Source organism: Rhincodon typus, chromosome 15 (assembly GCF_021869965.1).
Source record: "Rhincodon typus isolate 14 chromosome 15, sRhiTyp1.1, whole genome shotgun sequence".
NCBI classification, from domain to species: domain Eukaryota; kingdom Metazoa; phylum Chordata; class Chondrichthyes; order Orectolobiformes; family Rhincodontidae; genus Rhincodon; species Rhincodon typus.
The window spans coordinates 20,928,295-20,945,447 of NC_063346.1; the positions used below are offsets into that span (position 1 = coordinate 20,928,295).

The window sequence follows — 17,153 nt, forward strand, 5'->3', positions numbered from 1 at the left end:
CAGACTAACCCCTGACTCCCCTGAAGGCACCCCACCTCTCCCTCTGACCCCTAACCCTCCACTGATCTCCCACCACCATCCCAATCCTGCAACACTCCTGACATGCTCCCTCCTACCTCAACTCCCCCGACATTCCACTAAATTTGATCTCCAACACATTCCCTTTCAAGATGGCGGCAGAGTCAGGGGATGGGGGCTGAGCCCAGAGCTCATCTGCTCCCGCCAGCTTTCTTTCTCGTTTTTTCTTTTTTTTACTTTTGCTCTTTTATTCTTTTGTCTTTGTTTTCTTTACTTTTAAGCCCGGAGAGTGGCGGGTGAAGGAGGTGGTCTGCGGCAGCAATGCCAGAACGAGCCAGATATGGCTCCAGGGTCTCCCGCCAGTTCCCAGAGGCACTTCCCAGACTGACTCCCCTGGCCTAGAATCACAGGCTAGGCCAAGGATCCAGGTCCACAGCTAGGCCTGGGTGCCTGAAGGAGGACAAAGGCGGTCTTGTCCTGGTGTGGAGGTCTTGTCTCTATGTGGAGGTCTTCTTCATCATCGGTATCCAGGTATTCCAGCAGCCTGGCAGGTGGTCTCGTCCTAGCTGTAACTTCAGGGTATTCCATCGTTTCTTAATCTCTTTCCCCAAGCCCAGGTGCCGTTAGCTGAACTGTGATGAACTTTGCCTTAACTTTTTCTGAAGACAAAGCGTCCCAACCCGAAACATCAACTTCCCTGCTCCTCTGATGCTACCTGGCCTGCTGTGTTCTTCCTGCTCCACGCTGTGTTATCTCTGACTCCAGCATCTGCAGTTCTTACTATCCCTTTGTCTTAACTTTATGTTTTTTTATTATGTATGAATTCTGCCATTGACGTAGGCGCTGTGGTGGGTGACGTATAAAACATTTCACTGTATTTTTAATGTAAAAATAAACATGGCAATAAATTTCTGTTCTATTTCTATTTTACTCCCACCCTCTGACCTCCAACACTGTTACCTCAACTCCATCCCAACACCCCGACAACCCACCTGACCCTGAAGCACCTGGAACTGTGCAAAGCTGAAGAACACCTCCACAGCGTCTTTAACGGCTACCCAAAAGCGTAGTCTGTTGGTACGTGCTCAACAGACAACAACAGGAAGACACAGCACACCCGGATACACTAGTCACCCTGCTATACAACAGCAATGTATCAGAGATGACCACCAGACTACTCCAACCAACAGGAATCATGATAGCACACAAATCCACAGCTACACTACACCAACTACTGACAAGAACAAAGGATCCCATATCCATAACTGACAGGACCAATGTTATATATTAAATCCCATGTAAGGACTGCCTCAGATACTATATCGGAAAGATCGGGAGAAAACTAGCTATCAGGGTACATGAGCATCAACTAGCTACCAAGAGACATGACCAACTATCACTAGTTTCCATACACTCGGAGAAAGTAGGCCACCAATTCGATTGGGACAACATAACCGTCCTAGGAAAAGCCAACCAAAGACACGCATGCAATTTCCTAGAGGTCTAGTACTCAACCCAGAACTCCATCAACAAACATGTGGAAATTGATCCCATATACCAACCACTATGAAGCAGGACCAGAAACGAGGCCAACCACCACATTGGACCAGACCCACATAAATAAAAAGCGAGACATTGCTTCATCAAGGACGGACTGATGATGTTACCTAGTATGGTGATGAAACGTCTGCAAACTAACCTACCAGCTCAGCAAACAAATTAACAAGCCTTTCTCTACCCTTCCAATGATCCCACACCCCTCTGTTCCTCAATGAATTTCCCCACATCCCTCTTGACCCAACTTGGCCTGACCTCACCACCTGACCATCCAACACCATACATATCTCACTACTTAATCTACCTGCCACCCTATCCTCTCGCCCACTTAACACACACTACCCTTTTACGCACTTACACCTCCCATCCCATTCACTTATGTACATATACACCAACACACAAACTAAAACAATGAGAAATTTTACAATATTTAAACTTGATTCCCCAACACACAGCAGCCAGGGCAATTAAACAAAAAGGCACAGCATCTGCATGGATTCATAATCACACATGCACTGAACAAAACACACAATTTGGTTATCAAACTTTCAGCTCAGAAATGGACAGCGAATCCTAATCAATCCAACTGTGTACCCACTCAGCAGCTCAGCTCACATTACATATCAAAAGCAAATTTAGGAGCAAATTACCGCAAATGCTGGAATCTGTACTGGAAACAACAAATGCTGGAGATTAGAGCAGGTCAGACAGCATCCATGGAGAGACAGCAAGCTAATGATTCGTGTCTATACGACTCTTCATCAGAGCTTTAGTTCAGCTCCATGGATGCTGTCTGACCCGCTGTGATCTCCAGCATTCGTTGTTTTCACAATCAGGCTTATACCATGTTAGGTATCATTATCAGTGCTGCAGCTTGTTGGAGCTGTTAAATCCATTTCTTTTGTGTAGCTCTGTGTGTTACAACAGTACTATAGCACTAGTTGCTTCAAGTGCTATGAGAGGTCTTGACACTCAACATTAGGCATGCACCTAACTGTTCTATGAGCATGATATTGATTTAAAATTACTTCATGGACCAGAATGTATCAGCTTCTTATGTATTTGGTGCAGATGATGATTGTGAGCATTACCACAAAGAAATTAACTTTTGGTGACAAATTTCCATCTTATATTGCAGAAATTTTAGTAAGTTAGTAAAGCAATAATTAACAGCTTTATCCCCAAGTGTTTATGGCTAATGTTGTAATTTATTTCCATCAGAATATGCTTATAAAGTGAAGTTGCAGTGAAAGATCCATATCATTTTATAATAACTTAATATTTGAGATTAAAAAAAATTCCCTACTCTCAGTGGCTTATTATTCTTACATTTCTCTGAAATTTAATAACAGATTTTGTCTGCTACCTCTTCCTGACTGTTAGGGTGGGGGTTGGCCTATAGGACACACCCTACAGTCTGTTTGCCCTTTTTGTGCTTTTTACTTCAATTAAATGGCCTCATTTGATGATCTTTCCAAAGTATCATTCCACCAAACTGCTATAATTGATTTCTTGATCAATACTGTGACACACACCAACTCCTCAATTCTGATGAAGGGTCTAGGCCCGAAACGTCAGCCTTCCTGCTCCTATGATGCTGCTTGGCCTGCTGTGTTCATCCAGCTCTACACCTTGTTACCTCAAATCACTCCCAGTATTTAGTGAATACCCCATCGCCCGGAATATCGAGATGTCAATCCTGCCCAACTCTCGGCCAGGTCTCAGCACCAATATCATTGCAATCAATGTGTCAGTGAGGATTCTATAATCTGACTGGTTGTACAGTTTTGCTGCTGCTTGCAGTTAATAGGATAAGGCAAAAAAGCTGCTGCAGTTCCCTCAATCCAGCTGAATTGTGGAATTGGAACGAATATCTGTGTAACAAATCTGTAAAACATTATATGACTGTCTGACTCTTTGTACCTGATCTGCATTTACTGTATCCAAAACATGATAAATGTCGAAACTAGTTTATGTTACAAAACTGTAGTGATTTCCAGAAGTTTTTCCATTAGACCTTACTTGGAAAATGTACAGCAACTTTCTTCTTGACCTTTGCTCTTTGTGTACCATGCCTGATTGATAAGTCAGTTTTATATAAATTATATTTGAACTCCGGGCAGAATTGTGAAGCTCAAACAACAATGAATGGCTCGCTAATTTTTTTTTGCTGCTTTGTGAACAAATGTTACTGAGTGCAGATGTTATGGGGCTTGGAGGAGAACTTGCAGGTGCTGGTGTTTGCTTTTATGTGCTGCCCTTTTCCTTCCAGCCTGTAGAAGCTGTAGGTTTGGAAGTGCTTTCAACTGAGCCTTGGATATTTGCTGCAAGTGCATCTTGTAAACGTTACACGATGTTGCCACTGTGCATCCTTAGTCGAGGGAACTGGTGTTTAAGATGGTATCAGTGAAGCAGAATATCAGCTATGGGACTTCATTATATTCTGTCTGGCAAATTCTGGTAAAATAATTAAATAGGGTACACAGTATTGGTATATGATGTAACAGCTGATGATCTGCAACCATCACACGATGCTATTTGGATTAGTTCCAATAATATAAAGATGAGATATAGATTACTTAGTATTGAAACGTTCAACGAACTTTGATTACAGCTTTGCATGTGTACACTGTAATCACAAGCACTTGCATGTCTGGACCCAAGCAGATGCACTGTAGCATGCTTCCCTCAGCGTGTCATGCTGTAAGAGGACAGAGCTCAGTAAGATGGAGATCAAGAGTTTATACCATTAGGTCAAATGTCATGGTACAGTGATGACATCATCAGCGTGTCTCTTAAAGGTGGATCTCAAATCTGCTGTGTGCCATTACACAACAGTGAAAATAAAAATATTCAGGCTGACTATATAATAATCGAGTTTGGTTTTGCATGTCCTGATCTGTTGCACAACACTGAGAATTCAGGTTTTATAAAAGATTTAAGGTCACAAACCATCCTGGAACTGCTTTTAGCATCAAAATCAGTTTTCTATAGCAAGATAACTCTTGCTGGGTACTTTCAAGAGAAAGCTCATTTCCACTCACCTGACCTGTCGTTGTTCCCATCCTCACATCCAAATGTTGGACCATGGACTTTCGATGGACTGGTCCATGCTGATGGGGGTGGAATACTGCAGATTTAGATGTCAAAAGGTTCAGCACATTTTGGGTAGGGTCTCAATCTGCACAAAGAGGCAATTTCTCACAACAGCCAAACCAGAATTGATTATTAAGAGGAGAGTTTGAAAGCTGGCATTGGGCAGTGGGTACTTTTGTGGGATAATGAAGGGCATTCCTGCTGAAAAATGATCCTAACCATTTTCTGGATTAGCCTCCAACCTGTTTTAGGTGGCCAATGCTGTGCCCTTACTGCAGACTCACATGTCAATGTGGTCGTGGACTGTCCAAGGGATGCCTGAGGCGCTGCATTCTTGCTGCTATCCTACTGCCCGCCAGTTATTTTCCATAATGGAAAAGCCTGATCTGCGTCTGTAATTCATCTTCAACACCTTCTGTGATGAGGTACCAGGCCCCTGTGCTGTTGTTCCACCAGGCTGCACTTCTGTAAGACTAAATCAGTCACAAATATACTGGATGTGCACGCCAATTACCAACACTGAACAGGGTCCAAACTTCAGCATGGTGTGCAGGAAAATAGCTACTTACATGTAATTGCAAAGAGCCTGCAACCCAGAGACAGTTCCTTTGACCCAACTGCTTGGGGATTCACTTCATATCATGCCCCTGCCCACCCTACTCCATAACAGCATACTTTCCATTCTTTCCTATTCCTCAACATACTCTGTATAGCAGCAAGTTCCATTTCCTAACCATGTAAAAGTACTATGAGTTTGATTAGGGACAACCTTATACTTGCAATCCTTCATTTCAGATTGCCGCATGGATGGAAACATTTTACCACTCTGTACCTTAATGCCTTCATGATTATCTTTTATAAAGCGGATATCAGACAGATCTAAATGCAAGCTTTATTTTACTATAAAATCTGAGGCAAAAAGGCACCAGGAAAGGCAAGCTCACAAAATCAGGATGCAGAGGAGTTGGTCAAGCAAAACAAACCACAGAGTTGAATTGGTGTTGCAAGATTAGGCAAGTTGAGATATAAATCCCTTTCACTTAAAAACACAAAGTCCTGCATTGCTAATTTATAACAATAGGGTCGTCAGATAGGTCTGTCCAAATAACCATTTATTTATGAATTTATTAAGCAAGATTTTATGAATACTAAACAAACAAGCAGTGAAAACCACACAAAGCTTTTTTTAATCTTCCACAGTTAAGTTTTCTTGATCATTGCCAACACAGACAATATTTTCCCTCTCCTGTCTCTGAAGTGACGTTACATTGAACTAAGTCTCAGCAGAATTACAATATAGGAACCATGGTGAAACACTGTCAAAAAAAAACTGGGTTTCCAACTCTTACTCCTCATTCTGAGGTTTGATCATTCTGTATTAGGGAATTGTCAAACTAATGCTTCCAATAGCTTAAGATGAGACTCCACTTTTACAACAAAAGTCACGTAGGCTACGTTTCGGTCCACCTTATATTCATTAGGACCTAATATTTGTGTTAACAAATGATCCATTCTTTTATACACAGGGAAGTTGTACAAACAACGTTATCAATAATGCTAACCACCACAAAATATTTCCCTAACAAATCCCCAGGAATACTAAATAAATTTAGAGCAAATGTTTCTAGCAGACCATCAGGGTGTCATTTGAAAACATAAACGTTTTGTTCTACAGATTTTTTCAATTAACCAAGCCAGTTCAGCAAATGAAATCCTACTCCAAATACACAATGTTTAAAGATACCAGTCATACTCAATTCAAGCTGCTAAATTCAAACTTCTTAGTTATTTACTTAAAACGGACAAACAAACTGAATTGCACCCAATAAAATTAAAACAGACACAATTGCTTAAGGGAAGCAAAGAACTGCAGATGGCAGAGATCTGGAACAAAAACAGAAATGCATTGATTCCATCTTCTTTCTCTCAAACTACAAGATGAATTCTATCACATTATGATCACTAGTCCCTAAGGGTTCCTTCACCTTCAGCTTTCTAATCAAGTCTGCCTCATTACACATCACTAAATCCAGAATTACTGTTCTCTATTTGGCTCTACCACAAGCTGCTCCAAAAACCACCTCATAGACATTTTATGAATTCCTTTCCTTGAGATCTGCTACCAACCTGATTTTCCCAGTTCACCGGCATATTGAAGACCCCATGATTATAATATCGGTGCCTTTCTTAAATGGCTTTTCTATCTCCTGATTATTTTCTTCCTCTCATCCTGACTACTGCTAGGAGACCTGTACACAATTCCCATGATGGCCTTTTTTCCTTTTAACATTAACATTTCGAGTCTGGTTCTGATGAAGAGTTTTCTTCCACCAGATGCTGCCAGGCCTGCTGAGTTTTGCCAACAGTTTCTGCTTTTGTTTCATAATTGCTTTAACCCAGATACTTTGGCACCACTAACACAATTTAAACCAGAAAGACCAGATATTTGTAAGGCAGCTGCCCTACTAACCAACTCACTAGCAGAAATGCAAGTTGTTTGAAAATGTAGCCAAGGCAAAATCCTAAGATGTTACTTCAAATCCCCAAATTAATAGAATTATCAAAATCTAAAATGTGGAGAGCATTCATTAATTTCACATTATTACTGGGGAAAAGAAATTACAAGAACAAAGACTGTAAGATGATAAGGATTTCTTTAAAGATTCATGTGTATTTGCTGTGCAGGGGCCTTGCATTTCAATTTTACGACATGAGCAACTCAGTCAAGAATTTAAAGTGCCTTGACATCCATGTTGACAGAAATTTAAATTCTGTTTTCCATATTGGGATGCTGACCATGATAAGTCTGAGCAGTCTGCTGAATGGGAATAAGAAATGTTAAACACTAAATATTAAAACTTCACAGCACGAAAATAAACAAGGTGTAGTTTCCTGCTCATCAATAGCATTAGAACAAATTGTTCATTCAGGCCTTCCAAGAATTAAACAGAATACCAAAGTATTGAGCTATAAGCAAATTGCTTATGATAGCATGGACTAACTTTGGCCCTAAATTTATTAGCTTACTCTGGCTGTGACAAAAACAAAGATCATCCATAATGAGAAGAAAAAGTCAAAAATGCTGGACATCTCAATCAAGTCTAAAACGCTAAAACAGAAAAAAAAATCAATTGATAGCAATCAAGCAACTTCATCTTTCAGTTTGAACTTTGATCAGAAATAGAAACTGGAAGGTAAGGTGTCTTTGTGTTTAGGGCTCAAAAAGAGGGGGAAGCAGCAATGGGAAAAAATATTGTTTGGAATGTTAATCATAGAATGGATACAGAACATTAAGACATCACCCAACCCATCATGATCCTGTCACTCTCTGGAAGAGAATTAAGTTGGTCCCAGTTCCCTGCCTTTCCCTGTAATCGTTTTTTTTTGTTTCAGGTGATTATTTTGCGTTGAATGGTCAAATATGATTAGTTCAAAATACAAGCAAAATACTGCAGATGCTGGAACTTTGAAATAAAACCGGTCATCGCTGGAAATATTCCCTGAAGAGGAGTCATACCAGACTCGAAACGTTAACTCTGTTTCTTTCTCCACAAACCTGACTGACCTGCGAAAAAACCAAAAGAACTGCGGATGCTGTAAATCAGGAACAGAAACAAAAGTTGCTGGAAAAGCTCAGCCGGTCTGGCAGCATCTGCGAAGAAGGGAAATCAGAGTTAATGTTTCAGGTCCAGTGGCCCTTCCTCAGAACAGTTCTGTTCTGAAACATTAACTCTGATTTCTCTTCTTCGCAGATGCTGCCAGACTGACTGACCTGCTGATTTTCTCCAAAGTTTTCTGTGTATCAAATTTCCAGCGTTGGCAATAATTTGCTTTTGTTTGAGACAGATAGATTATTGATGAGTAGGGGAATCAAGTGTTCTGAAGAAATGGCAGGAAGATAGACGCGAGGAATGTTGGATCAGCCACGATTCTATTGAATGGCAGAACAGGCTTGAGGGACCAAGCAGCCTGCTCCTGTGGGATAGTAAGAGCTGCTGATGCTGGAGTCTGAGATAACACAGTGTGGAGCTGGAGGAACGCAGCAGGCCAGGCAGCATCAGAGCAGGAAAGTTGATGTTTCGGGTCGGGACCCTTCTTCATAAATGGCCTCCTGGTTCCTATTTTTTATGATCTTATGAGGGTTAGTTTAACAATCAGATAAGTGAAAGCTGCTCAGTGGTACAAAAGGATTGCCAGTAAGATGTGCCACATATCTCCAGCAGTTCTGCATCCAAACACCGCACTGTACATAGATAAGAGATAACAAGGTGTAGAGCTGGATGAACACAGCAGGCCAAGCAGCATCAGAGGAGCAGGAAGGCTGACGTTTCAGGCCTAGACACTTTGGACAGCTGAGAACCAGAGGTTTGAAAGCTCTCTGCTGGCATTGGCCTCTGGCGATCTGATGCAGCTCCTGTATCTGTCACCAGAGGGCAGAGCTGACTGGTCCACACAGACTGTGCCCCGCAGTGGTGTGCCCCGCAGCGTGCCGCGGGTTTATGTGTCCGGGCTCCCACCCGTCCCGTCACACGATGTCCTCCGGGTATTTCCCAACACCCCCGACCAAAGGTTCCGGCCGGCGGTGACATGGCGTTGACAGAGTCGGGGGCGAACGCGCTGCAAAACGCCATGAAGTTGGCGAGAGCCGCGATCCAGTTAGACACGGAGAGCAGGCAGAAGGTAAGAGGGGTGGGGGGAGGAAGACAAAAGGCGGGGGAAAGGTCAGCTGGAGCTTTTTCCGGGAGGGGAGGTGAGGCCTAGACACAGCCTCGGTCGGAGTGGATCCTCGGGCTAGAGTTCCTGTGCAGGCCGGGACCAGGGCGGGTGTGTGGGGGCACTGACTGCAGTAGCAACCCCGGGAGAAGGTCAAAGCTTTAATGTTTCTCCATACTTTTTAATATTAGATTGAAAGGATTCCGTGACATTGGAGCACAGTTATTAACCATTCATATTTAAATTGTCAGCCTAACTGCACCAAAACTGACAACTTTCCCTTATTTATATGGCGATGAATGTATAACTGGTATTTAGTTTTCTTTAAGGAAAAGAGTTTAATGTTGGACATATTGCCTTTACTCCTGTGACAGTTCCTCTCCCACCCAGGGGAGTATCTCTATTGGATTGTAAACAGAAGGCAAACCCACTGAAGCTTTGTTCATCCCCCTAATCTGTTGGCTGAGTTCAAATCTTCTTGTTCAGCTGACGGGGAGCTGTGAGCTTCCAGGTCTGTGACCTTTAGGATCACAGCTTGAATCGTCAGGTGTCTCAGAATTATTACAATACAGAAGGAGGTCATTCGGCCCATTGTGCTAGCAACAGCTCAGTTATGTCTTGTGCCAGTCTCCTGCCTTTTCCACATAACTCTGCTCACTGTTGTTATCCGAAAAAGCCCCCCATCCAATGTCACATTTCCAGACAGTGCGTTTCATACCCTCACAACTCGCTTCTCTGCCGTTACTCTTACTTTGTTTGCACATCACTTGACTTGTAGATCAGGTAACTGTACCTCCACCATAACACTCAACATTGGAGCCCCCTAAGGATGCGTCCTCAGCCCCCTACTGTACTCCCTGTACACCTACAACTGTGTTGTCATATTCAGAATGAATGCCATCTACAAGTTCACTGATGACACCACCATAATGAGCAACTACTATTTTGACTGTTTAATGCCAAACTATGTCTGTTTTCACAGATGCTCCTGCTTGAGTCCATTATAACCCTGTAAACTCTCCAGAATGCTTGGGACTGTCATTTATGGATTTTGCTATCTGCTAGATTATAAATTATGGTAGAATTCCTAAGCTGGAGTGTGTGAATCTGAAAACAGTGTAGATGTAAATATTTACCTGACACACAATACATTGATAAAACACTATGTAACAGTCATAAGAACAACTTTAAAATACTGTAATTTGCAGCTGCAAAATAATGCCAGGAGTTGCATGGACCTGCTGAAACAAATTCTGGACTAGCAATGTTTTCAAACAGTATATTTCCAGAGTGGAGAGGTTACATCTACAGTATTTTTCCTTTATCATGATTAGTTGTATCATGAGACACCATAGGTAGCTAGACTGAAATATACAGATGTACTTAAGATCCAGTGGTACACTTTTACATGCAGCTCTTCTTTTTATATTTCCATTATAATTTCCTGTGTCCTTACTTATAACAGAAACTGCCAATGTCAACGTGTCACTCTGTAAAGAATAAAACTATTCTTGAAAGCTTCAATAATTTTGCTGCCCATTCCATGAACATTACTGAAGTAAATGTTTCCAAAACACTATACTTGGAACATTAAAATAGCTGTTCTCTCCACAGAAAATCTGACTTTTGAGCCAGAATTTTTAGGTCTTTTTTTTTAGCAGATTTGCACCATGTGAGGTAGAGCACCATCATTGGTGGCATGCACTTCTAATGAGGGCGATTGCGTGCAGAGATCTTCACGGTGGAGTGGGGTGCAAGTCCAGCTGGATTTGCAGTCTGCCAAGCCAACACGGGTACTTTCACTGCAAATGTGGACCAAATATGGGGCGGTACGGTGGTTTGATGGTTAGCACTGCTGCCTCTCTGTGCCAGGGACCTGGATTCATTTGGGCAGCTGACTGTGTAGAGGTTGCATATTCTCCCTTTGTCTGTGTGGATTCCCTCCGGGTACTCCAGTTTCCTCCCATAGTCCAAAGATATGCAGGTTAGGTGGATTGGCTGTGCAAAATTGCCCATAGTGTCCAGGATGTGCAGTCTAGATGGATTAGCCATGGGACATACAGGGTTACAGGCATATCATGGCGGGGTGGGTGGTGTAGGTCTGGGTGGGATGCTCTTTGGTGGGTTGGTGTGGACTCAATGGACCGAATGGCCTACTTCCACACCGTAGGGATTCTGTGATTCTAAGAACTGTATAATGGAAAAGTTGGTATGAAATTCAGTGCAGATGCAAGAGTTTTAATATGAATTCATATATATGTCTCTAAATGCCAAAATACAACCAGTTTGAGTTTTGCCAAAACTGATGAGCAATTATCAACATTTTTTATTAAGAAAAATTATTATGTTGAGTTAGTCCATGATTAAATAATGCAGATAAAGTTAGTGGCCCAAGGTGAGATAAAAGAACCAATTTCATAGCAAGAGATAACTTGATTACGAATCTTTTGACACCGTTGATCAGAAATAGAGAAGATCTTCTTCAGCAATCCATGTGTTACTGAGCTGACTTTCAGCTGTTTCCAGGAATACTTACAAGCAGTGTAAAAATTCTAGAAAGCTTTGAACTTAAATTTAACTTCAACTTAAGTTAAACCAAATATTTAAATGGGAAAGGCGGTGACAAATGTAAAGAAATGAAGGCGAAGATCTGCTTGTACTCAAACAGAAAATTATGTCATATTCATGACATAATTATTATTCAGTGTAATTTCAGAGTGAGATCAGGAAGAAGAGATCCCAGCCAGGCTGAGACACACCGGAGTGAGAATATAATTCAGTGAATTTGGTGCAAAGGAGTAGAGGTGCTGTTTGGTTGCATTTTTCTTGGTTCATAGCTTGTAAGGTTTGTTAACAGTATAAATTGAACAACAGGATTAGGGGCCCAGCACAGAAGAGTGGCATCATAGTTAAACAATAATTTCATTGGTTGGTAATAGCTATCAAATTGATTATTGGCACAGAGACTCAGAGGTTAGCACTGCTGCCTCACAGTGCCAGGGACGAATCCATCCTTGGGTTACTGAGTGTCAATGTGGAGTTTGCACATTCTCCCCTTGTCTGCATGGTTTTCCTCTCGGTGCTCTGGTTTCCTCCCACAGTCCAAAGATGTGCAGGTTAGGTGGATTGTCCATACTAAATTGCCCATAGTGTCTAGGGTAGGAAATGCAGGGATAGGGTAGGGAGTGGGTCTGGGTATGATGCTGTTCGGAGGGTCAGTGTGAACTCAATGGGCCAAATGGCATGTTTCCACACTGTAGGGATTCTATTATTCTATGATTATCTATTATGGGTTACTTTCAGAATAAAGGTCAATCAGGGAAATATTTACAGACCAAAAGAAAATTTTGAAAAGTCAAATTAAGAACTAAGTCATTAAAATAGATGATTTGGTTTAGATGATTTGATTTAATGTAGTCACATATACTGCTCGCAAAACAAAACTTTTCACTCTACTTAAACAAACCTAAGTACAGTGAAAAGTTCTGTTTTGCGAGCAGTACAGGCAGATCATGGCATACAAGGACATAGAGATCATAGGGTGTTAGTAAAAGCGAGGCACATAAGGTTACGGCTGCACAAGACATGCATAGAACTAGATCAACATTAGCAAGATCAACATTATTTGAAGTTAGAGAGGTCGATTCAGCAGTCTAATAACAGCAGGGAAGAAGCTGTTCTTGAACCTGTTGGTGCATGTGTTCAAGCTTCTGTATCTTTTCTGATGGAAGAGGTTGGAAGAGAGTATTCCCGGGTTGGGAGGGGTCTTTGATGATGTTGGCAGCCTTTCTGCAGCAATGAAGATGTAAATGGAATCCATGGATGGGAGGTTGGCTTCCGTGATGCTTTGTGCTGAGCACACAACTTTTGTAGTTTCCTACAGTCCTGGGCAGAGCAGTTGCCCTATCAGGCCATTATACACCCGGATAGAATGCTTTCTGTGGTGCTTCTGTAAAAGTTGTTGAGGGTCCTTTTGGATATGCCAAAATTTCCTCAGCCGTTTCAGGAAGAAGTGGCATCGTTGAGCTTCTTAACCGTCGCATCTATGTGGGAGGTGCAGGACAGATTGTTGGTTATTATCACTCCTAGGAACTTGATGCTCTTGAGCCTCTCCACCTCAGCTCCATTGATGTAATTAGTCGCATGTGGAGATGCTGCGCCAGACAGTGTGTTCTAACTGCAAGATGTGGGAGCTGGCAGATCCCATTGTGGTTCGTAATGACCATATCTGTAACAAGTGTTGGCTGCTTGAAAAACTCTGCCTCGGAGCTGATGACTGGAGTCTGAGCTTCAAACGCTGCGACACATTGGGGAAGGCGAGAGTTATCTAGATGTTGTGTTCAGAAGGCAGTCACACCCCTTACATTAATGACCTCATTTGGTCAGTGGACAGGAGGGTGTGACCACAGGTGAGGCAGGTAGAGGGATTCGAGAGGTAGTGCTGAAGGAGCCTCAGCCCCAGAGTTTGTCTAATAGGTTTGAGATTCTTTCTCCTTATGTGGATGTGAGTGCGGGCTGTAGAGAGGATGAACAAAATGACCATAGCGCCATGGTACAGGGAGCCATTCAAGTTGGGGGATAAAAGAGAAATATAGTTGTAATCAGGGTTAGTATTGTCAGGGGAGTAGACACTGTTCTCTGTGGCCAAGATCAAGAATCCCAAAGGCTATGTTGCCTACCTGGTGCCTGGGTTCAGGTTATCTCATCTGGGCTGTGGAGGAACTTGGAGTGGGAGTGGAAAAATCCAGTTGTTGTGGTCCATGTGGGTATCAATGATATAGGTAGAAAGAATGAGGTTCTGCTGAGAAAATATGAGCAGCTAGGTGCTAAATTAAAAAGCAGAACCAAAAGGTAATAATCTCTGGATTACTACTTGATCCATGAGCAAATTGGCACAGGATCAATAAGACTAAAGAGATAAATGTGTAGTTTAAAGATTAATGTGGGAGAAATAGGCGTGAATTCGTGGGACGTTGGCACCAGTACTAGGGAAGGAGGGAACTGTTTCGATGGGACGGGCTCCACCCGAATCATGCTGGGACTAGAGTCCTTGCAAATTGCATAACTTGGGCTATGGATAAGGCTTTAAACTAAATAATGAGGGGGTGGGTTTAGTTGAATGGAAAATTATGGAAGTGGTTAAGTGTGGTGGGGGGACGGGCTCAGTGGAGGTTCAAGTTTCCAGAGTAAGTAATAGGACAGAAGAGTATGGAAAGGGTCAGGAACCACAATATGAGAGAATCCACCCTGCAGTTTGAGAGGGGGCGGGGAAAAGCTGGAATCAGATGTAATGGTATTATGATTGAGTAAAAGTAACTACAAAGACAGGAGAGAAGAGCTAGCCAGAGTTGATTGGAAGGGGAGTTTAGCAGAAAAGACAGTAGAGCAGGAAAGTTTGGGGGAAATTTGGGAGGAACAGCAGAAATTCATCCCAAGGAAGAAGAAACATGCTAAGGGGCGGAAGAGGCAACGATGACGACAAAGGAAGTCAAGGACAGTATAAAAGCAAAAGAAAAGGCATACAATGTGTGAAGATTAGAGGGAAGCCAGAGGATTGAGAAGACTTTAAAAACCAGCAGAGGACACTTGAAAAAGCAATGAGCAGGGAGAAAATGAAATAATGCGAGTAAGCTAGCAGGTAATATAAAAGAAGATTGCAAAAGATTTTTTAGGTATCTAAAAATTACGAGAGAGGCAAGAGTGGATATTGGATCATTGGAAAATGAGGCTGAAGAATTAGTAACCATGGAATCCCAACAGTGCAGGTAGAGACCATTGGTCCATTGATTCTGCACCGATTCTCCAAAGAGCATGTGACCCCTCATTTACCATGACTAATCCACCTAGTCAGTTTAGGTTAGGGCTATGTCATTAAAGGGCTAGTCGTATGAGGAGTGGCTGAGAATTCGGGGTCTGTATTCGATGGAGTTTAGGAGGATGAGGGGGGATCCAATTAAAGCTTAAAGAATACTGAGAGGCCTGGATAAAGTGGACATGGAGAAGATGTTTCCACGAGTTGGAGATATTGGGACCTGAATGCATAGCATCAGAGTGAAGACTTTAGAGCTGAGACTGAGGAGGGATTTCCTCAGCCAGGTGGTGGTGAATTTGTTTAACTCATCACCACACAAGGCTGTGGAGGCCAAGTCATTGTGTGTATTAGAGACAGAGATAAATAGCTTCTTGATTGGTTAGGGGATCAAGGTTTATGGGAGAAGGCAGGAGAATGGGATTGAGCAACATATCAGCCATAATTGAGTAGTGGAGCAGACTTGATGGGCTGCATGGTCTAATTCTGTTCCTATTTCTTATGGTATACATACCAAAATAAATGATCATTTTAAACCAATGTATCTGAGATAACCTGCTGAATTCTATGCTCAATCATGCAAATCAACTGGGCTATTCAATTTGTGAGTTTTATTTAGATCCTGTTAATTTGCCTCATGTAAGTCAGCATAGTACTAGTGCAAGTTAATTTGGCAAAGCTTCTCTTTGAGTGTCTTCACCAGTTACATGAATTGTATTGAAACGAGTATTCTAAAATCAATGCTTCGTGGTTCACTTTCTTTTGTTATTAACAGGAAGCTTATTGCGAATACCTGAAGAGCATAAACTTTATTTCACAAGCTTTATTAGAAGATGCCCAATCGAAAGGTAATGTTGCTTGTCAGATTTGCAAATTATACACTTTCTTTACGATTTTTTTTTAATGTTGTTAGGGGCTGCATCAAGTGTTGATCTTTGTAAATACAAAACATTCAAATAAACCAAATGCGAAGGTATTTAAAATTAATCATTTGTTGCAGATGAGATGGAGCTGGTAACACCTGAAATGCAAAAGATGCTGAAATTGGCTGATCAGTGCTTGGAAAGAATTAAGACCACTGCTGCCAGACTCGGTGAGTATTATATTTTACATTTCATGGATAATTATTTCTCTTAAAGGAACAAAACAACTTCATTGCCATGTGTCCTAAAACTGCAAATTGTATCAACATAGTGACTTTAACATAGAAAAACATCCCAAAGCTCTTCTGAGGTACTAAAAACATAAATGTCAAGACAGAGATCCAGAGGGTGATCAAATAAATGCCTGCTAGAATAGAGGGATTTCAAGGAGGATCTTACTGGAGTTCGGGGCACAGAAGAGAGTGCATATTTTTGGAAAGGATTTGCAGAATGTTGGAGCCTCAGTGCCACAAACCACAGTCACTGATGGTATCCAATGATAGGGTGAAAAGGAACCTACAAGTAAAATAAAGTTTGTAGGAAACGTTTGTAGGGCAGGAACAAGTCATAAAGATAGCTTGTGGTAAGACCATTAAAGACAGGGAAGAAAATTTATAATTTCGAGTAATTGAGGCCTAGGGGCCAGTATTAATCAGTGACAGTAAAGGTGAGCGGGTCTTACTGTGGGATGAAATAGTGTGTCAGTAGATTGATCAGAAGATGGAAGATGTGTGGGAGCATTGGAATTCTTGAGTCTGGAAGTGGCAAAGGCGTGGATGAGAGTTTCAATGATAGGGGCTGAGGCAGGGATTAGTGTTATAGAGGGGGAAGTAGGTAGTCCTTGTGACTGAGCAGCATAAAAGAAGTTGCCAGCCTTCAATATTGCTAACTTAATTTAGAATTGTGCAAGTTACAAATAAGTTATTGTGCCAAGAAACAAACTTTATATTGTCTTCTGTTTAACCGGGATTAAGATTATTAAAAAGACAGTAGGTGCCAATTTGCTATTGCTGCCCCCACAAGCTTTTCAGACACAG

General features: G+C 41.9%; 1 protein-coding gene across 3 annotated transcripts in view; it reads left to right on the forward strand.

Moving 5' to 3' along the window:
• Nucleotides 1-9,217: 9,217 nt before the first annotated feature.
• Nucleotides 9,218-17,153, forward strand: part of vps9d1 (VPS9 domain containing 1) — a 29,909-nt gene continuing 21,973 nt past the window's right edge. For all 3 annotated transcript variants that reach the window (XM_020524038.2, XM_048605627.1, XM_048605628.1), the window contains exons 1-3: nucleotides 9,218-9,351; nucleotides 15,969-16,041; nucleotides 16,194-16,286. In XM_020524038.2, the coding sequence (XP_020379627.1) occupies nucleotides 9,259-9,351; nucleotides 15,969-16,041; nucleotides 16,194-16,286 (259 nt within the window). In that variant the 5' untranslated portion in view covers nucleotides 9,218-9,258. The remainder of the gene's footprint in view (nucleotides 9,352-15,968; nucleotides 16,042-16,193; nucleotides 16,287-17,153) is intronic.